The 21,527-nt window shown below is 43.2% G+C and overlaps 1 protein-coding gene across 1 annotated transcript in view; it reads right to left on the reverse strand.

The window, feature by feature from the left end:
* Window positions 1-1,068: 1,068 nt before the first annotated feature.
* ERN1 (endoplasmic reticulum to nucleus signaling 1) overlaps window positions 1,069-21,527 on the reverse strand; it is a 31,137-nt gene continuing 10,678 nt past the window's right edge. Inside the window, exons 3-22 of the mRNA XM_074554909.1 lie at window positions 14,445-14,478; window positions 13,452-13,524; window positions 12,715-12,787; window positions 11,486-11,608; window positions 10,779-10,880; window positions 10,101-10,362; window positions 9,421-9,499; window positions 8,565-8,727; window positions 7,620-7,738; window positions 7,104-7,295; window positions 6,275-6,527; window positions 5,506-5,596; window positions 5,009-5,198; window positions 4,422-4,521; window positions 3,777-3,976; window positions 3,419-3,566; window positions 2,844-2,971; window positions 2,165-2,288; window positions 1,872-1,939; window positions 1,069-1,663 (exon numbers count right to left, since the gene is read on the reverse strand). Coding sequence (XP_074411010.1) covers window positions 1,457-1,663; window positions 1,872-1,939; window positions 2,165-2,288; window positions 2,844-2,971; window positions 3,419-3,566; window positions 3,777-3,976; window positions 4,422-4,521; window positions 5,009-5,198; window positions 5,506-5,596; window positions 6,275-6,527; window positions 7,104-7,295; window positions 7,620-7,738; window positions 8,565-8,727; window positions 9,421-9,499; window positions 10,101-10,362; window positions 10,779-10,880; window positions 11,486-11,608; window positions 12,715-12,787; window positions 13,452-13,524; window positions 14,445-14,478 — 2,729 coding nt within the window. The 3' untranslated portion in view covers window positions 1,069-1,456. The remainder of the gene's footprint in view (window positions 1,664-1,871; window positions 1,940-2,164; window positions 2,289-2,843; window positions 2,972-3,418; window positions 3,567-3,776; window positions 3,977-4,421; window positions 4,522-5,008; window positions 5,199-5,505; window positions 5,597-6,274; window positions 6,528-7,103; window positions 7,296-7,619; window positions 7,739-8,564; window positions 8,728-9,420; window positions 9,500-10,100; window positions 10,363-10,778; window positions 10,881-11,485; window positions 11,609-12,714; window positions 12,788-13,451; window positions 13,525-14,444; window positions 14,479-21,527) is intronic.

A 21,527-nucleotide genomic window follows, 5' to 3' on the forward strand; every position in this document is an offset into this window, starting at 1 on the left:
TTCAAGCTTTAGAACATGTAACCTGCACAGTTTGGCATCTTAGGTCAATTGCTCTCACACATTGTAAAAGTAGGAAAAAAAACATCCTGTAAAGTATCTCCAGAAAAATAGCTGTACTTACCCCATCATCCATGGGATATTACTAGCAATAATTTATTTAAGACACAATGGCACTGTCATACAAACTGTCACTTTGTAATTTCTCCTTTAACTATTTCCATTGAAAGATGCAGTATCACTTTCCTCTTCCAGTTGTTATCTGATGATTAAATATAAAGACAAAACTGATTAAGACTGATTTGGCATGCTTCATACTTGTACCACGTGGATTTGATACCACTTTGTAGTAAAAATTAAATAAATATAAATACATTAAATAAATATATTGTAAAAGAACAGCCCAGTTACATTAGAATTCAGCATTTCTCCATCCTAGCACACACGTGACACTTTGCCACAGCTTCAGGGCCAGTGTAAAGAAATACTGCACCTTTAAGCACACAGGCTCCCGTGGATGGAATAACCAGCCCACACACACAGGAAATAGGGTTCTGTGGCACCCCTTAAACACTGCCCTGATTTCACTGCTCTCAGCAGCTCTTGGCTCCTGTTTGCTCTTTTCCCCAGGACTCATCTCACCCCTGGCTCTGTGGCTGGGGCCTTTCCTTAGCCCTTGAGGGACATTTGCAGTTGATGAGTCACAGGCAGCTCCCAGCTGCCATTGCTGTTTGCTGCAGGTACTTGAGCAGATCTGTTCCCATACTGGGAGTTAAGCTGAGGATTGTTCAACCTGTTCTGCAAATACTGAACCTGTTCCGCTTCATATTAAACAACAAGGCTTATTTTCAGAGTAGGAAAACCTTGATTTGATGTTTCAAGTCAGTATTTTTTAAAACTGTTTCTGCTCAAGTATAAGGGACTAACTTTCCAGAGTAGTACTGGTTAAACAGAAATGGTACTTTCATACCATTTTTAGGATAATCATGAATGATTCCCTTTACAATCACTGGTGCCCAATGTGGCAGCAGTGCAATGGCAGGTTCAGATAATTTGCTGCAACCAAAGGGCTCCTTTTGCACATCCCAGTCCCAAGTAATTATATGGTTTCAATCACTGAATTTGATTTTCTTTTTGTAGTAAAACTCATCCATTACAAAATCATGTACAGTACAGGGATATTGAGTGATGGTTATGTCCAGCTTTTGCTCTTCATTTCCACAGTCTTGAAAACTGCCTTGGAGTCAGTAACTCCATCACGAGGGTCCATCGCTTTACCCCTCGTGCCCTGAGCTCCACCATGTCCTGATCCAGCACAGCCACAGGTACAAGGCACTTTTTGGAAGCTTGGTTTCTTCAGAGAGAGAGAATTCAGCTCTTTGATCCCACGTTTCCCTGCTAAGGGTAGGCCTGTGCTTGGAATGTTGGTCCCAGAGAAGAAAGCTCCATCCCTCTCCTCTCAAACCGTGTCTCCTGTAAGGCTCAGCTCCACAGAGTCCTCAGCATAGTAATGCTGGAAGAGCCTTTCCTGGCAGCAGATGTGCATAGCATGGTAGGTGTGCAGGAGCAGGCGAGGGAAACGAGCTGTGAAGTAACACACAAAATCATCTGGGATGGAGCCCAGGGTCTCCTGCACTTCGGGAGGCAGCTCCCTGTAATGGTGCTTCTGTGGAGGAAAACAGAAGAGGGAAAAGCTCAGGCAGAGGGTTTCCTCAGAAGCCTCTTGTGAACAGAGTGCTGCCGTTCCTGGACACAGTAACCTCCTAGAGGGCTCTTGTAAAGCAGCCCAGTACCTAAATCAGGTCTGATACAGGCTGGCAACAACAGCAGCCAGAGGCAGGAACCCAGAGTGCACGAGGAAATGACTCCTTTACCTTATTTCTCATTGCCCTCAGAAGGTCCCGGACGGAGCCACCTTTATAGGATCTGAATTTTCGAAGATCTGCAAGAGAAACAAATTGTTATGTGTGTTGTGATGCAGTTTTAGGTGCTGGGGGGTTTGCCTGCAGCCACAGATCCTTGTAGGTGTGTTTCAGTACATAAACGTGTACTTCCATTTGAAGAAACACTTCACTGGCAAGTAACAGTGATGTGCCAGAACTGAGGCAGTGTTAGCCTGACCTTCCTGTCCCAGCAAACAGCAAACTGTCAAAGTGCTGTCCCTTACCTGTCTGAAGAGGAACAGTGATGTGCTCTCTCCAGTCCATTTTCACCACTTCTCTTCCACCTCTTTCCAACTGCTTGACTATTGGACCGTCTAAAGATTCTTTCTCTATCCGGTCACTAACATCCTGGAAGAGACATTCAGATTATTTCTAGTTTTATTTCCAAGTTTTTCTCAGTATTTTTAAATTGCTGCTTCTGGCCCATTACAGCCCGTCCTGGTAGTAAAGTTAGAATTCCACTCCATGACAGCACTTGGGAATAGGATACAGAACTTTCTGAGATTATTTGTTTCACCCTCTTCCAAAGCCTTTTTAGCACAGAGGAGAAGATAAGGCTGGAAAGGATCTCAAGCCCTCAGCCATTTCCCACCCCACATCAGCATTCAGTGCTTGTTCACTCTTGTTCTTGCAAACCCTCCTGGCCATGTTCTCTGTGGGTGCTGCAGCTGTGGGTGCTGCTTCTCCCACCCACTGACCCTGGTACATCAGCCCTGGCCCCTCTGACAGATCTGCTGTGAGCCCGAGCCTTTTGCTAAGGAGCTCCAGCCATGGTTTACAAGTGGGTGCCTCACTCCTCTCAGTAAGGCTGAGCATTCTGTGACCTCAGGCACAAAAGAGAGACTGAATTCAAGACCTGAAAAAGCCCTGAGAACCGAGAGGAGAGAAAAGGTCATCACAAACCTGAAAGAACTGGAGCTGTTTTTCTAGACTCCAAAAGAAGGGATGTTTGAGCACACAGCTGGCAGATGGCCGTTTCTGAGGGTCCATGTTTATCATCTGCTCTATTAAATCACGAGCAACAATGTCTTCTGCAAGGAAGAGTGTGCAAGGAAATTTACTTCTTTTGGTTTATTTTCTCTATGTTCTTAAGCTGTAGTAAAAAGTAAAATTTTGTAATTTTATAATATTTTGTACTTCAGAAATTCATTATTGTCTCTACTTCCTCCTGTCCTGCTAGTGCAAGTATTGCCCTTACAGATGTCCTGAGCAATCAACAGAAAGACTATCAAAGACTAAGGATATCAAAGTTCAGCTCTCTCTTTCTTTAAATACAGGAAATAATTTCACAGTCAAGACTACAGAGTTGCCCTGGGGCACTGACTCCAGGAACTGTAGGCCCTTTACTTCAGGAGGACCTGAGTACAGCCAGTACTTTGCTCTCTGCCAGGCTGGGGGTCCCTGTGGGCCTTGGTGCTGTCAGTGGTGCTGGTGTTCAGCAGCCTGGGCCCTCAGAGAGCCCTGCAGTGCATCCTTACCGTGCCTCCCTGCCCCCAGGGCCTCCAGGCTGTATGCTCCCAGCAGGATGTTGGCCTGCCGCTGCAGGGACTTGCCAAAGGGATGGCCACCCTCAGACACCACGTAATAGAAGACACAGCCAGCTGAAAAGATGTCCACGGTGTATGTCTGCAAAGAAACAGCCTTCACTAGCACTGACATCTTTCCCCCCTGGAAGCTCTGATTCTCACAGGGTGGTTATTTTGCATCTGAGAGCAGAAAGAAATTTCCTGACTCGCAGATTTGAGCTGCAAGGCAACCTGGAGGCCCAGGCACCAGGTGCTGCCTCTTTTAGGCTCTGGCCTGGTGCTGGGCAGCCTGGGAGGGATGAGCACTTACAGGGTTCTCTTTGCAGTCTTCACTCAGCATCTCTGGGGCGATCCAGCCTTCAGTGCCCGGCACGCCCGAGCGGCGGCTGAAGCTGTGCCTGCCCACTGCCAGCTTCTTGCACAGCCCAAAGTCTGAAATCATGGCCTTGACTTTCCCGTGAGCGTTGGGCATCGAGATGAGGATGTTGTGGGGCTTCAGGTCCCTGTGGACTGTTACAAACACCCATTTGTCCACCCAGGCAGTCCCAACAAACTTTGTACATTTTTAAGTGGACCTTTCACAAGGCTGAACCACAATTCATGAAACCAAAGTCATAACCTCAAATGATTTTCATTGGTGATTTCTTTTTTTTTTTTTTAATTCCACCATGTTCTATATGACCGCTATGTAAAAACTTCAGCACCCAGCACCAACAGGAAGGACTTGCTTTAGTACTCCAGGGCTGCAGAACGTTGCAGGGACAAGGCCAGTGTCAAATCATAGAAGCACAGAATGGTTTGGGTCCAAAGGGATCCAAGGTTCATCTCATTCCAACTCCCCTGCTAAAGGCAGGGTCACTTTCCAATAGGCCAGATGAACAGTACCAGACCAGTTAACTTTACAGCTAAGAAAATGCAGTTCTCCATCCAGTCCTGAAAGGGGAGGCATTCTTACCAATATTCAGGGAGTGCAGGTAAGCCAGCCCAGATGTTGTCTGCTGCAGGAGAGTGATGGGTTGTAAGCCATGGTGGCTGAAGGCCTTCTGCTCAACATACTGCAACAGAGAACCAGGAGTCAGCCACAGCACTGCTTAGAAGCTGCATAAATAATAAATCCATGCACATCACCACTAAAAGATAAATGGATAAATTTTGCTGGCTGGTAACAGACAGCAAAGAGCTTTTTTTTTTCGCTGAAGGTGATGATCTCTAAAGTCTCATTCAGAGCTAGAATTCTGTATAGCACTGTGCTCCAGAAAGAAGAACAGCCTCCAAAGTCTGCACAGTAGGAGGGGGAGGATGACTAGAAAGGAGTCCTTCACAAGAAGTTAAAAATCAAAGGACACAGATTCTCTCCATAAATCAGTCCAGGGATAGGGATGTCTTTCTACAGGTTTGGAAACACCCCTGTTGTAGGAGCCTGGAATTGTCACAGAGGTGACAGTGGGAGCGAATGGGACATCCCCTGTGACAGCCCTTCAGCAGCTGAAGGCCAAGGGAAGTGAAGGCCTTGCAGGAGCAGATGCTCCCAGCCCGTGTCACCTCCTGCAGGGTGGCGGCGCAGAGCTCGATGGCGATGTACTGGAACTGCCGGTCCCGCTCCGTGCAGAAGTAGCGGATCACGTTGGGGTGCTCGTCGGACTCGCGCAGCAGCCGCACCTCCCGGTCTGCGAAGCTGAAGCACTCGGGGAGAATCCTCTTCACTGCCACGTCACGGTTGTCAAAGCAGCCCCTGCGGCCAGGGAGGGAAGGCACAACGACCCTTACACAGCATGTACAGAAAACCTGACAACAGGAGCCATTGCAGAGGCCAATGAAAGCAATTCCTGTGCTGGAAACGGGAATACTTGGCCAGTAAACACTTCTTAGAGAAGGAAAGTAGTTTTTGCTGGTGAAGAAAATGCATGAAAATATTCCTGACACAGGCAAAACCTTTCATTTCTGTTCAAAGTAGATGTGAGGGCTTTTATAAAAAACAAATTAAAAGGACCTCATTCAAACACAACATTGGTCTGTTTAATGTACACATTCTTTTCTACCTGTAAACAATTGTCCCTTCAGCACCGTGTCCCAGTACATCTTTAGGGTTAAAGGAAATCTTGCCAACAATCACTCGGTTTGCTTCTTCATCTGAACAAGAAAAGAAAAACAAGCACTGGTTTAGGATGGGGCAAGGCAGCCTTTTACAACTGCACAGACCTTGGGGCCAGTCTGTAAAAGTCTTTTAGCTCATGTTCAAATTTAACACACATATGATCAAAAGAAATGAACATGTCCACGTTGGTACTTACTCTGAGTAGGCAAATAGTGTGTGGTGACCCAATGAGCCAAGATCAAGAATCAAAATGCATTTGCACACACCTTATGGCTCATGGCTGTGAGAAATGAGTGGTTCTCAGCAGCCAAACTCTTTCTAAAAGTTGATGTTGCATTTAGGAAATGCTGGCTGACAGTCATGGAAGTGGGTTTAGTAGCCTTTGAAGGGACAATGAGTGCACAGGAAGACCAGGCAGGAAGGTTGTGCTGCCTAATCCCCATTTCTTGAGTCTGGTTAATCATAACACATGTTTTTATTTAAATGAGTATCTCCCTGGAATGGCTGCAAGTGACAGGAACACACTGCCCTGGGCAGCACAAGCCCACAGCTGGCTGTTATTGTAAAGCAGCAATCCTGCTGAGGTGCAGGGCCCAGCCTGAATGGTTCTTTTCATCTTGCTGAGCTATGAAGTACCATCAATAACTGTTCTACTGTACCATCACACAGACTGGGGAATAGAAACACAATAAACCACACTGAGTCAACTTTACCTCCCTCTTCTTGCTCAGTGGAGAGGCAGCTCCCAACATCAGATGTGGAGATGTTGGAGTAGGCAGAGTGGTTTGAGGCTCGGGGGGACAGGTTTGGGGTGCTGGCAGCTGAGCTCTCCGTCCGGCCGGACGTGTCCAGGAAATCTGCCTCGGCCGGGAGCTCCCCGGGAGCACCAAAGGGCAGCTTCTGCTGCTGCAGGAGCTGGATCTTCTCTTCCAGCTGGTGCTGCCTCTGCTGCTGCTGGTGGACACTCTGTCAGAAAGGATCTCAGTGAAGCTTTGGCACTCAGGTCACGCAAGGGAACGCTACAGCTTCTGGGGAGCTACTCCTAAAAGGTGGGAGCCAAACTCTCCTGCCCTGCCCCTGCCAACCACACAGGCTGGGGAATGTTCACTCACAATTTCTATTTCATTCTGGACTTCCACTGCCAAGGTGAGAAATCACATGGCTTGGTTAAAAAAAGCTGTTTCTAGGTTGACCAGGAGTCTTTAAACCACAGAAGGACAAAGGCTTTGATTCACAACCTGGAAAACCTGATGGTGGTTTCAGGTGAGGAAGAGAGGAGCAAAGCCAAAAGTGCTGTGATCATGTCCAAAAAGAGTAATACCTACAAGAAGCACAACTGGTGGATGGAAAAGAAAACCTCTCTAGAGCTGGCACATCTGGCCAGAGAAATCCCTGTGAAGTCAAACTTGTGCCTTTGCTCCCCAGTGCACATCTGTGAAGGGAAAATATCCCTGGAGGTTGTCACTCCTGTATCATTTCTGGGCTCTACAACACTCCTGATGCCCCAACACTCAAAAGCACAACAAGCCAGGTCAGCATTACCATTGGGTAGGTGATGATAAAAGCCACCCAGCCCACAAGCAGGAAAGTGCTGAGGATGATGGTGGCCATGTCCTTCAGCATGGAGTCCACTGGAGCCTCTGGCCGCGGGATGGGCCGGGCAGGAGCCTCCTCCATCTCCTTTGGGGCAGCTGGAGGCCCTTCTGTTGAGGAACCTTCAACAATGTCAATGACCTGGGGCAGAGAAAGCTCTGTTAGCTCAGTGTCTCTGTGGGCAGTGAGGCATTCCTAGCCAGCCTTTCTGCTGCATCATTTTTTGTCATTTCTAAACCTACCAAAGTCAAAGTTTGCATATGGGGAAACAATGCAGCAGAAAGCCTTAACTCTGAAACCAGGAATGACACTTCCTCATACCAGTGATTCTATGTGCTAAGTACATGAACATCTGACACAAAAACTGTGAAGTAATTCCATGCATTTTCCTCCTGCATCCTTCCCCAACTTCCACTCCTTTATATTCTTCTCTCATGCAGTAAGAGAATTATTCTCATCACAAACCTCTTCAATAGTGGCTTTCTCAGAGTCAGCTGGAATCACATTTTCAGGCCTCTTTGGTAAGTTGCTTGGGAATTTCTCCAGGATCTTTGTGGGGGCAGACAATGGTGTTTCATGGTGCCCTTTAAATAAAACACATTTGTTGAAACAGAAAGTTGTCCTTTTTTAGGAAAGATATCCTTGATTGCAGCAATAAATAAACATTATCTTTGCTGAAGAGTGAGAACATCACAAAACATGATGCTCGTGTATAGAGCAGGAAAGAGAAAGGAGAGGGAAAATGGAGGGCAGAGGTCACTGAGAGCTGCAGGGAACATGAACTGCTTCAGGGAACGGCCTGACATGCAGGACAGAGGGTGTTGGCAAGGAAAGGGATCACGGGAAGAGAAAGATGGCACCTTAAAAAGCTGAAAGTTGCACACTGTCCCTGCCCCAGAGCTCCTGTCACATACATCACTCAATTATCATCAGTCATCACGTAAAACTGAACCTCAGACAGTTCCTCATTTTTGAAGCAAAATTACAAATGCACTGAAAGGTCAATTCCAAAATTCAGAGACTTGGGGCACACAGGACAGGCTGACAATAAATAAACATTATCTTCAGCCTCTGTGTGTTAATCCATTTACAAAATGGAGAAAACATGACTGTCTGATCCATATGATGAGAATTAAGGTAACAACATGCACAATAAAAAAATCCAAATGGACCAAATACAGTATTTACAGTAAATAATGAATTACTGTACCCCTCTCCGAGGGAGGGGGCAAATAAGCAATAAATCACTTTCCACACATGGAGCACTTCACCTTGGCACAGAATAAGGCAGGAGCCTTGGGAAAAACAGAAGGCAGGTGGATATATAACACATTATTTTATATGTAAATGAAGATAAATTGGACACTATTCCTAGAATTCAGTAATTCTGGCCAGGCAGGCCTCCCACACCTATCAGCAGCCAGTCATTCCAGTAGTTGAGCTTGTGCTTTTCCTTCAGCCTGCCCGAAAACTTGACATCGGTGCTGGGCGTGATCACACACTCGCCGTTGTCCTCGATGGTGACTCCTTCTGTCTTTGGGCCCTCCAGCAAGGGAATGGCGCTGCCACGGGGCTGCAGAGAGACCCGTGCTACAATTACTGCTACTGTGACCTTAGAATATTTAAATAGGCAACTAAATTTAAAATCTGGAGGTCAAAACAGGTGGGCAAGCAAAGATTACTGGCAGCAAAGTCACTGTGAGTAAACAGGGCCATTCTGCCCTCAGCAGCTGCTGCCACAGCCTTGGACATTGGACCTTTTCAGGGACGTGCTGCCTGGAGATGAGATTACTCTTTTTCTGTTTTCTCCTACACTGAAGCAGGATCTGCATTGCCTCCCTGGCAGCCACAATGAGCAAAACAGAACTGTGATGCAGTTTCCTGTCTGTGGGGAGTTACTTTGATGAACAAACCAGCAATTTTAAGATGAACCACAAAGCACCAACAATAGCAGTAACCTCAGGTCTGCTCCTGCTGAGCCTGCCTGGCACAGTTCCTGGGGAGCTGCAGTTACTGCTTTGCAGCATTGGAAACCATCCTGGAAGTATGGTCATGTATGCTATGGTTGTTAATTGTTTCAGGAAATACTTAATTTTCTATGCATTTGTTGATAAAAATCTCCAAACCCTCAAATTGCTGTAGTTGTTCAGTCTTCAGTGTTTGATTTTCTATTTTAATTTAATATCATTTTATGCACAATTCCATTTCCAGCTTTCTTCCCAGGCCAGGAAAGCCCTCATTTCCCACCCAGCAGCTCCCCACTCACCACGACAGTGACTCCCTCGTGCACCATGGAGGGTGATGCGTACAAACTCGTGGAGTATTTCCCTACGTACAGGGTTGGGCTGCAGAAACACAGGCACTGTTAGCAGCAGGCAAATGCATGTGTTAACATCTCAGCTAAAACCTGGGCAGCACAACCCTGCAGAACCAATGCAGGAGCTTCCCAAATCAGTATTTGTATCTTGAAAAGCCTTGATCTGTAAAATTATTTGAAGTACTGCTGTACTATGAAGCTTTTTTTTAATTATGAAAGCATTGTCAGTTCATTATTCACAGCACCATCACTCACTTAACATAACTCGTGTCCTATTTCTGCATTCTTCAATAAATGGCATTTGCCAAAATGCTGTGCACCATTTTTATAGTGTGAAAGGCTTCACATTAGGGAAAACCAATTTAATTCCTCATTGTGAGAAACTATTCAACACAGAACATCTGATAAAACTTAGGAATATACACTTCCTAAGTTTATAAGGTTTTTGGTTTGGTCTCTGACCTTTCAGACTAAAAGATCAAATATTATATAAAAGAACACCTGGAGAACTAGAAATGCTTTTATGCATTCTTTTCCCCATGTTGCAGCTTGTAGCACAACCCTTAACTGTTGTGTTTAATGACAAAGCTGTCGAATGGGCAGTGAGAAGAGCAGAATCTCGGGCTCACGTTAGTTTGCTCTTGGTCTCTGTTTCCTTGGGGAAGGGATATTTCCACTTGGTGATGTGTCCGACCTCCCCGGACATGAAGGTCAGGTAGCGCAGGGTCTCGATGCCCACGTTGGTGTGCAGGACCTTCCTCAGCCCCTCTCGCTGCCAGATGTAAAAAGCCACCACGGGGGACGCGTAGTTCTGGATCCACAGCACGTCCCCGGACTCGCTGTCCACGGTCACCACCAGCCCGTCCCCGTTGGACACAAAGTGGGACATTTCTGCAAAGCACAAACGAGTGGAGTGCCCTGGATGCTGTGGCTTTAACGATGGAACAGCTCTGGAGTGCAGCCACCCCCACCCCTTTCACTGCACAGCAGCTGAGCAGCACAGCCTGGGCCACAACTGGGCACACACAAGGGCAGCTGCCAGGCAAGAGCACTGCAAGCAGGTTGTGCACCAGAGTTCAGAGGTGCTGCCTCTCCTGCCATTTCTCACTGATGTTAAGGAATCACATCTTCAAGAGCTGCACCCTGCTGGACTCAATTTACCTGAAGCTACCTAACAGGCTTTAGATATTGCAGTATGTGATGGGTAAAAATGGGCAGAAGTACATGCACCTCACAAAAACACCCAGAATATTTTTGCTTATATACAAAACTCCGTTGCAGGAGGGAGACAGCAATTAAATTCTTACTGTATTTTATGTCTTCATCAGGCAAAGTAGCTGCATAATCAAAGTAGGTGGCATTCCATCTCAGCTCCTTCTTCTTGGTGTCATACATTGTGATCGTGTACTCTGTTAAAAGATACACAGTCTGTGAAGCAAAAAAACCTATGAGAGAATAGAATCAATCTTCTCAAATCTGAGCCACTCCTCAAACACCACACAGCACTCACTGTTGCCAGCATTTCCTTTTTTCCCAACACTATCCCATGTAAAGGGACACATTGATAGAGAAGTTAAAGAACAAGCCTGTAACATTTATTCCTGTTTCTAGTCAGCACCTCCATGGTGTTGGTCTGACTTTACCAGGCATTTAGCACACTGCACTTGTGATGCAGTGGATCTGCTCTATTTCCATCTTCTTTAAACAGTTTTTAAAAGCTGTATGTTACAGAACAAACAGTTCACAGCTGGCACTGGAATACACCATTAATTACAACACAAATGCCACCTTGTCAACAAAAAGAATAATGGACCTACTGCCAAAGTTTAAAAAAGTTATCTCTGTGTTGCTAAAGTTAATAACTGTTCTGTGTACAGTCTAAAATCATAATTCAGAGAAGTTTTTCCAAGAAATGAACTTGAAAACCTGAACTGACCACAGGGTCATTTGTCATGAACCTAAACTTTAGAAATCAGAATTTTCTTTCGAATTACAGTAAAAAAAAGCATATGACCTGTTCTGCCAAGATACAGGAGGGATGTTGATGGGCAAAGACTTTCTGCAAAAGAGGAAGTCAAGGTCTGCTGTTTCTCCCCAGTCATGAGGTCAACCACGTACCAAATATCCTGCTTTTTACCTGAAATCATAATTGAAATCACATTACCATTCAATTGGAAAAACTGCACTTTCATTCAGCTTTTCAGTCTTTGTTTTTCTTTAGTAGACTCATGGACTTAGCACAAATAAAGCATTTTTAATAAAACAGTTTTTCACAGTCAGGCTTAGGTTTGTCATTTAGCATTACTGGTCAATCCCAAATACTGACCACAAACCCCAAACCCAAATACAATATTTAGAACAGTAAGTACTATTGGCTGAATGATTTTTTGACACATAAAATCTAACAGAACTCTGAGTGCAGCAGATCCCAGGAGCTCTCAGATGAGGAGACTGAAGTGCTCATGGTGAAAGACAGGAGGTGGAAAAAAAAAAGTGAGGGTCTACACCTTACAAATTTCTTAAGGATTGTAATCCAAACATCACACTCAAGACTATGTGAGCCATGGCCTTAATAATTTCTTTGAAGTTAATACATGTATGTTGTGTTTGGAAGCTTCAAATAAACATTTTTCTCTCATTTACTGGAAAGATTTGAAGTGGAGAACCAGAAGGAGCATTGGCCCTTCAGGAGATTTAGAAACTGAGCTCACTCTGATCTTCACATATTTTACTGTTGTGATAAGTAATAACTGTCCTTTCTTCTCCTTTTCTCCTCCCAAATCCATCTGCAGTTAGAATGAGTCAGGACAGTGAGCAATACATTTATTATTTGTACTGTAAATGAACTGATTGTACGTCAGACAATGGAGGATGTCTAACTGTGGTGCAATGGGATTGCTAATTTTATCCTAATTATCAGGCAATGACATTCATAATCATAAGAAGATTTTAAGTAGAAGTCATATTTTGTTGAGAGACTGCATCTCAAGAAATAAAAAATCCCCATACAAGCATCTCACTGCTAAGAAAAGGTATTTACTCCTTCAGGAAAACCAGTTGGTTTTAATCATCACAGAGGAACTGCATTCTATATTAATAAGATTTTCTGTTATCAGAAAGATTAATGAAAAATCATAATTAATATCCAAAATTAGGTCTATTTCCTTCAGTCTGTCTGGGAGTCTCTACATTTTGTAGTTGCTGAACATCTTGCAATCTAAAAGAGATAAAATCTGAGCTCACCCATGTACAGGATCCCATCAGAACTGCGACAGGGAGATGCCTGCACCAGCTCTGGGATAGTAAATGGAAGTTTCTAGAGGAAAAACAAACAAGCAAACAATAATGGCATTGGTTATTTCTATTATTATAATACCTGAGAATTCAGCCAGAGTAAATACTAAAATATTTAACAATGCCCAAGTTCCTAAGGGAAATCACAGCAGGTGAGGAAAAAGTTCTTGTAGTAAGCCAAACATTTTATTTGAGTATCAGATAAAGTTTAAAAATGAAAGTCAAGCTTTAAGCAGTAGCTGTGGCCTACATGGATTGGTCACTTATTTGAAAGGTTCAGTATTTTTATTTGCTTACTAAATCCCATAAAGATCTTCTAAAGGGGTTAGCACAGAGCATTTATTAATCTTGCTTCTGGCAGATGGTTTTAGAAATGTGTTTGGAGAGAGTGACACATCTGACTGGTGTTATTTTGGATATGCCTGCCCATCAAATCACACTGAGATTATTCAGAATTTGGATAACAAACCATAAATTTTATTTGTAATTATCATTATTTTAGCAAGTTACAGAAAATTCATACATGGAGACAAGATGTGGCATTGATATTTTCAAGCAGAAATCACTTCCTGGCAATCACAAGGTGGCACATTCTGCTCTAACAAAATAAAAGTATGTTTTCCTTCTGCAAAGCCATGGGGTTGAGTGGGGCATTTATTTAGGAAAGAATTTTAAAATATACTTACAGTCAAGCCTTCACTGTTCTTGCCACCAAGTGTGTACAAACTGCCATCATTTGGGTCTGGAAGAAATGCTGGCCTAGGATTTAAACAGCAATTATAAATGATAAAAATGTATTGTGATTCTCAGAGAGGAGGAAAGAAACTGTGGTCACTGCTGGATTTACAGAGAAGTTCATCTGACACTGAATTTTTTGAAGTTTCATTTATTAACTGTGAAAATTAAAAAATATAAGGAAGTTTCAGAACTGATAAAACGTAAGACCACTAATGTATTTGAATGCACAATGACCCAAATGTGGCAAGCAATGACTCAGGTGAAAGCTTTTAAACTTAACCTACAAGTTCTTAAAATGACACAGATTTAGAAATAACCTAAACAAATAAAGAAAACCAGAGAGCATAAGGAAGGCAGGAAACAATGAAAGAGTTTCCAGAATTAAGTAAATTTGAGAGGTAAAGGGATCTCTGCACCCAAACCACAGAAAGACCCCCAAACAAACTCTGACCCTAATGTCTATGGTTCTATGATCAAAAAAAGAAAGGATGTCACCACTTCAAAGTTCAAGTCCCAAATTTTCTAGCTAAATGTGAGGCTGCTGCAGGGAGCAATCTGAATTCCCAGCCCGAGGATGTCATTTGCAGGTTCTGGTTGTATTTCCTGTGTTTCACTGGGTTCAGTCTCTGTGTGAGGGGATAAGTGCAGAGCCCAGGATCAGCCCTGGCTCTGTCACTCCCCAGCTGCCACCCCTGGCACAGTTCACAGCCCTGGTGTCCAACCCCAGCAAGGGCTCCAGAGAACAGGCTGCACACAGGAGGTTTCTTCTCAGCTATTGTGTGTAGCTAATTCTATCCTTTTATCTGTTCCCCATGACACCTTAAATGGCAAGGTGTGCAGCTTGTCTGGAACACAGATGGGTTTAGTTAAAATTAAACCAAATTTTAAGTTGTCAGTGAAAATTGAACAAGCTGTAAATGAGATAAAGGAAACAGACTTACTCTTCCACATGGATTGGCACCTGGAGTACAGGATCTGCACACAGAGAAAAAGAAAAAGTCAAATTGGTAGCAATTCAATCCCTTGAACCCACCAGATACAGGATCAAGTCAGGCCTGCAACATCTTGCTCCTTCTAGAAAGGCTGATGCACAGTTTGAAAGTAAACTCTCGGCAGCCTCCTCTTGTTCCTGGAATTTGGTTCACAAAATGGGAAACTACAAAGCACTTGGGAAAGTCTGAAGTCCTTAGTTCAGTTTTACCAACACCAAATACCTCAAAATTACTGAGAGCTTACAAAATCCTGAATCACAGGATTTTCACTCTGATGCCAGCACCATAGAAGTACCCTGATTTATAAGACATACTCTGGAATTTCCAAGACAAACACGTGCTTTTTAATGGTATACTGGCAGAAAATACCTCAGAAGGCAAGAGGATGCAATCCTCTAAGTACCTCCACTTCCACAGGGAAAACCAAACTCCACTGGAATGAGTCTGAGTAAGAGGATGACCAATGACCAAGCAAACACTGTTTTTCACCTCCTCTGTCTCCCTGCAAACACCATGATGCAACAGGAAGGAAATGAGAACAAAAACACTGATGTTTTGACAGCCTTTGGCTGGGAAACTGGCACAGGTTCTGGGGTATCTGCAGAGCTAAGCAAGACAAGAACAGGAAATTCAGGGCTCAGTACCCAGGGCTCACAGAGTCTGTGCCACTCTGCAGGGCACCACAGCAGAGCTGGCTTTGATGGCAATGGCCTGCAAGGATGACCTGGTTTTACATGGATTAAACAATGATAACCCCCTACCCAAGCAGATCTCTGAAAGCAGCAGCCACCCAAAGAGAACATTAATGCCAGAGGCAGAAAGAAAGCAGGATATGAGGGATAACTACAGTTATCTTTATTTCATTGATTTCTTCTTACATCAGTAAACACTCTCAGAGCAGCTTTGTTCAGTACATAACCACATGTAATTTTTTTCTCTTCAAGCCTAAAAAATATTCCAGGACACACTCCCAAAAGCATCAAGATAAACTCCATTTAATTCACTGAGAACCCAAACACACATCAAAGGCCATAAGAATAATTAACATTGAAACAAAGGAGCTGAGTGACTCATCTTCTGTATCTGTCTCTACAGACCAGGCTGCTTAGTCAGACCTTCTATTGCATTAACTACATCAAGCAATTCATTTCTATCCCTTGTGTGAAGAAATTGGTTTCAGGATATGTTGGGAGGGACGCCCCTCTCATTGATTATATGTCAATTATTTCTCAGTGTTTGCTTCAAGTATTCCACAAGCTTTATAATATCCAATATAACACATGGTGATTTACATCAGCAGCTCTCCATCCCTAGGGAAAAGCAAGAAAAAAGCAATTTTTGCCCATCATAGAGAGTGGATTGACTTGAGCTGAGCTGAGCTGCTGGGTTGAACCACTAAAGGCAAACTGAGACCAAGTTTATGGACTCAGGGTATCCCTAAATCTGGGTGAAATGACCTCAAAGAAGAGACACATTAAAAACCAAAGCAAGAGGTTTTGTAGTCACAAATGCTTCATGGGAAGGGAATGCTCAGTTTTGTGAAAGAAACAGCACCATGAATCAGAACAAGCGACACCTGGCTCAGTTGAGTAAGATTTAATGCAAACGCTACAAGCATTGCTAAAGGCAAAAGCCAAATAAACCTTGTAAGTCTCTTGAAGGACTGATTACACAGAGAGTGTCTCACAGGGTAAGAAAATAAACTCTCACTTGTGCCTATTGTGAGACAACAGCAGCTTCACCAGCAGCACTGGGGCAACTCTTTCCTATTCCTAAAAATGCCCTCAAGTGATCACTGGGAGTAACAAAGCTGCACAACTTTTTTGAAGTGACTGCATATTTATTGTTTCATTTTTAACAATGCAGATTTTCTATAAAATCACTTTCTAGTCAACCTGGGCTAAAGATAAGACTAACTAACATAAATAGTTTATTGTCAGAATAATCTTCAGAAACTTTTAATTTTAATTAGAGGACTGTTTCTTCTCTGAATTAAATGGTGGTGTGAAGTTGTTAGATGAAATTACAGTGTAAAACTACTACAATCTGAATCAATCTCCAGCTTTGCTAACTGCACTGTTAGTGGCAGGACACCTCACAGACCAGCACAGCCTGGGATTGCCTCAAATCTCTCAGTATTTCAGGGGCTTTTCACAGGAAAATGTGAACAATTACAGGAAATTTCAAAGGTAGATTATGTCTTCTAGCAACTGATCCTGGTTTGTCCTTGACATTTGCAGGAGAGCCTGGTTAGTAATGCTTCCCTGGAGCTCCTTCTCTCTCCTGAAAATACAGTGCAGAGTAGTAATACAGCAAAACACTTTTGGGCTAATAGCTTGGTTTTGCTTAAATAGATTGCCCAGTCTTAGAAAATTTTATCAACCAAAATAAAGCACTCCCCTCTGCTCCAGTTAAAGATCTGAGAATTTTTGCATGGCTTTATTGACCACACAGTGCCACAACAGTGAAAGGACACACACACACATATCTGTGTGCAAGGATTACTTGCATTGAGCTTTTATCCCTCACTTGTGTTTCTGAAAGCTGTTGGGAAAATGTCACTTAAAGCAGTTTCCAATGCCATCAATAAATGTCTTCTACACTTTAATAAACAATGCCAGAAGTCTCATGAATGTCTCTATGTTTTGCAGTGTTTTTCTGAAGCACTGCTGCCTATCAGATGACATGAAGGATTCCTATGGCAAATCCCAAACTATTCAGTGTGCACAGAAACATCATTGTCATGAAAGTCCTTGAACTTCTCTTTAGGTGTCTTCAACATCGTGTTCTTCATCAGAAATGAAAAAATTCCTGCTTTTACTTGATTTCTTAGTAACTGAAACTTGATTTATGAGCAAAGATAAAAAAGTGGGAGATAGAACAGATTAAGAATTTATGACAAGCAGCAAGAATGTTTTTAGTACTTAGTGGCACATGAGCCAAAACACTGATTATTCTGATGGCTTCCTGCACACTGAAGTGTTGTGTGTGAATTGTTAGAAAGCATTTATGGAATTCTGATTCATTTCCACACATGAGGCTCTTCACAAGGATGGAGGAGTTGGCTTTCTAAAGTGAAAGGAATGCTCCTGTCACTACTAGCACCATCCACCTGGAAAGACAGGCTGTGGAAAGCCATTTTTCTACATTTTTAGTTACTGAAGTGATGTAAATTTTCTCATTTTCTTAACACTTTCATGATCTTGAATCCAGGTTGTGGCTCTGCAGAGATCCTTTGAACACAGACAATAAACTCTTCACATTCACTTTCATGTGGTTTGGGACCTGTTCCAACCTCTATTTCAAAGTTTGTTTTCAAATAAGAACTTGCTCTGAGATAAAAAGAGAATCTCAAGTTCAATTAATTGTTGCCAGTTCTTACAAGAGTTTTCAATGCTTGAACACAGAGCAGTAAAAGAGTGAGCCCTCTTGTGACTGAAGGCACCTTCGCTGCACAAGGGGTCAAACAGAAAAAGCCCTTGCAAAAACTGCAATTCAGCACACACAAGCTTTAGCTTCCTGAACTGGTAACACAGCCTGTACTAGCAAAAAGTTGTAAAATAACCTTGTTAAGAAAAAACAAAATTAAAAGGAGCTGGATCCTGCATGATAAAGATTTATTCTAGAACTCCAAGTGTTTGTTTACAAGTACAGCAGTTATTAGAAACACGTTAACATAATGTCTGCCCAGTAATTTGGTCAATTATTTGGCTCTATTCCACTGTCCCAAAAGGAACATTTTGACCTGGCAGCAGGCAGATGTCCCAATCCAGTTTTGGTTGCATCATGGCCAGAAAATATTTGTGAGTGGGCAGAAATGTGTTACACGTTTCAGATGGTTCTGACCCACACTTTGCATACATCTATGGAAAAAAGCCTTATGAAACTGTACCCAAACACTAAATATATTGCATTTGACTTTTCTCCATATTTCATAAATAATGTAAAAAAATTGAAGATAAAGTTGCTCGAGTATTTTTAACGTACAAGATAAAGATAAAGTTGCATGCTGTCATCCCTGTAATGTGCCCTTAGAGGCAGTGACTGGAAAGGAGAAGTGGGAGGCTGAAACAGTGACTGAGTCACTGCCCCACTGGAATGAGCTGGAAAAAACGGTTTCCTGCCCTGAGGCCCAACCACAAGGTTTGGGCTAACGGGCCAATTGAAACCCACCCTCATCTGCTGCTGCAGGGACTGCAAATGAGGCTGGAGACACAAGCTGAGCTCTGCAATTGGTTGAAAACAGTATTGTTCTACAACTGTTTTGTTTGGACAATCCTTATTAATACAAAACTATGCACAAATATATTATTTCTTGTGTGGGAAAACCAATGTTACTGAAGCAGGACCTACAGACCTCAGACTTGCCCTTTAAAATCTGTATATTGGATCCCATAAATAGAACCTTTACACCTTTGTGTTATCATAAGCATCCTCTAAAATCTACAGGTTATGAGTGAGGTGTTGGAAATCAAAACCTTTTAAACTGATTGTGGACCATCATTTTTTGACTGCTGCAAAGAACTGTAGATCATAACAAAATTTCTACTGGCTCTAAATGAGGATCCAAATCTGCATATATTAAATGTTCTTCTGGCAAAATACTTTGAATTAGTTCTTAAGGGAAAGCTTTGAAGGAGCTGGTGAATGAAAAAAAAAAAAAAAAAAAAAGGATGCCTTTGAACAACGCAACAGGACAGAAAGAGCAGAGGAGCAGCCTGGCCAAGAGTACAGCTTGCAGCACTGCAGCCTTAGCATCTCAAATTCAATATTGTGCTCAATAAAGCAAGCTCTTGAATTAACAGAGACATACAAGGTGAGTTTTACAAAGATGTGAGGGAACAGCACAGTCTTAAAATCCCACTCTTAAAGCTCACACTGAAATCAGAACTGTGAAATGAAGTCTGACAGGAGGGAGGAAAGCTTTCTCCAGATTCTCCCTTGCCAGCAGTTTCTCATTACCATCTTTTTCTCTGTCTACTTGCACATAAACACAAATCTGAAGGGCTGTACCCTGTACAGCCTCTGTACCTCTGGCAGGGTACCTCTGTACCCTTCAAAGAGGTCTGCAGGACATGGCAGAAGTTGTTTTATTGCCATCAGTTTTGGGAAAGAAGTTTCATCCTAAGGAACCTTACTGAGGATGCTGACTAAGTATTTGCTAGTGGCAAGTGCAGAAAATGTGTGAACCTACAAGGGCCTGTCCCAGTGTCACTCAGGGCTGACAGCTCCTTGCATTGATCAGGGGTGGCACCAAGAGAAATGTGAAATGTGCTGTGAAATGTGAGCCACAGCCTTTCCACAGCCCTCAACACCAGCTCTTTGTGTGGGGTCACAGCACAAGCAAAGGTGCCCCTCAGAAATTACAGGGGAGGAGGAATATGGATTTTTCTCTGAACTTTCCAACCATTTGCCAGCTTTGTAAGGCCCAGGAAATGAGCAGCATGAGCTACCTGCTCACTGAAAAATCCTGAGAGCTGCCAGAGAACAAGACCCATTGAAGCCAACAGGAAATGAAGATTTTAAGCACCCTCAACAAGTCCACAGTCTCATCACATATAACTGCAGGGACACAGCTTATTTCTGCCAGTGGAAAGCCCTATTTCTAACTGACCTAATTTTTGCCTGCTTTATGGGCTGCACAACTATTATGGCTGCCTTTCTTGCCAGCACTGCATGAAGGAAGGAAACCCAAACATGTTATTGTGGTGATAATCATTGGCTCATTTACTCCACACACCTAAGATAAGCTGCAGTGCTAAATGAAAACAAGCCACACATAGCAAGATATTCATGTTTGTTTAAGCACTGCCTGATAATGAACATGGCCTTGGTTTTTTTTTTCCCTAATGAAAATAAAATGTACCTGAATTGCCCTTTGCTAAATACCTTGCTGCTCAAGTGCAGTAATAAAATGTTCCTTTCCTGGTGAGTGCCACTGCAGCGCTCCAGGTGACCTCCACACCTTCTCAAAGCACCTGAGCTACAGCACCTGGTTTATCTGCTGTAATCAGGGTAAAATGGCACCTGCAAGAGCCCTGCTTGCAGGGCAGGCAGCTTCCTGCCAGGCACTCTCTGCTACAGCCCCATGTTGCTGACAGACAGTGCACCCAGCTCCTGTGTTTATTCACTAATATTAATAATGAATTCTGCACTATTAGGTCTCTCCAGGGGTTGAGCTGAATGGGCTTTCATTTGTTTCCAACACTGTCTTGTCTGTTGGGCCTCCCACCCACAGGGCGACCATCAACAAACACAGATTTGCAAAAATAAATAAACTCCCTCCCATTACAAATTCAGTCACCAATTTCTATGTACAGGCCCTTGTTCCATGTCCACTAAACTCAGTTAACTCAGGAGGCATCTTGGAACACTGATACCTGCCACTAGTTCTTCCATTGATCCCTGTGTGTTGCCCTGTTACACAGAAATAAAATAAGGAGCACTAAGTGCTTTGCAAAACTGGAGTGAGCACAATTTATGTACATAAGATGCAGAAGTCAGCAGCAGAGAGGAAACAAGAAGTTCCATAAAACTAGATTATCCAGTCTGGCAGTTCCACAGAACCAACAAGAGTTTTGCAACAATTCTTTTTTAAACAAGGGAAGTTCCTTGAGCAACACACTCTGATCAAGATCATTTTTGTTACCAAAGGGTGTTCATTTCTTCTTCAAAAAACCTCTTGCCACTTACTAAGTGTGGCTGCAAAGCAATGCCAGTTGTGATACCCTTCTAGACTGGCACTGGGCAGGGTATGTTTGTGTCACTGCAATGACAAAGAGCAGCAAGTTTTTCTTAGTCTACAGCAGCACTAAATTGGGAAGCTGACAATCTGGCAGGGCTGTTCAGGAAAAGGAGGGGTCTAAATTTAAACAGGAGATGGGAGAAGACCAAGATCCTTCAAGAAAATACTTGGCTTAGCCCCTTCCACTCTAAGAGATACAAAAGCCTTCTTTGCTCATTTGGAAAGTTAACTTTTTGTCTGATAGATCTGCTTTCAAATACAAATGGCTTCCCAAAGAAAACAACTGG

The sequence above is a fragment of the Zonotrichia albicollis genome, chromosome 19, assembly GCF_047830755.1.
Source record: "Zonotrichia albicollis isolate bZonAlb1 chromosome 19, bZonAlb1.hap1, whole genome shotgun sequence".
In the NCBI taxonomy this organism is placed as follows: domain Eukaryota; kingdom Metazoa; phylum Chordata; class Aves; order Passeriformes; family Passerellidae; genus Zonotrichia; species Zonotrichia albicollis.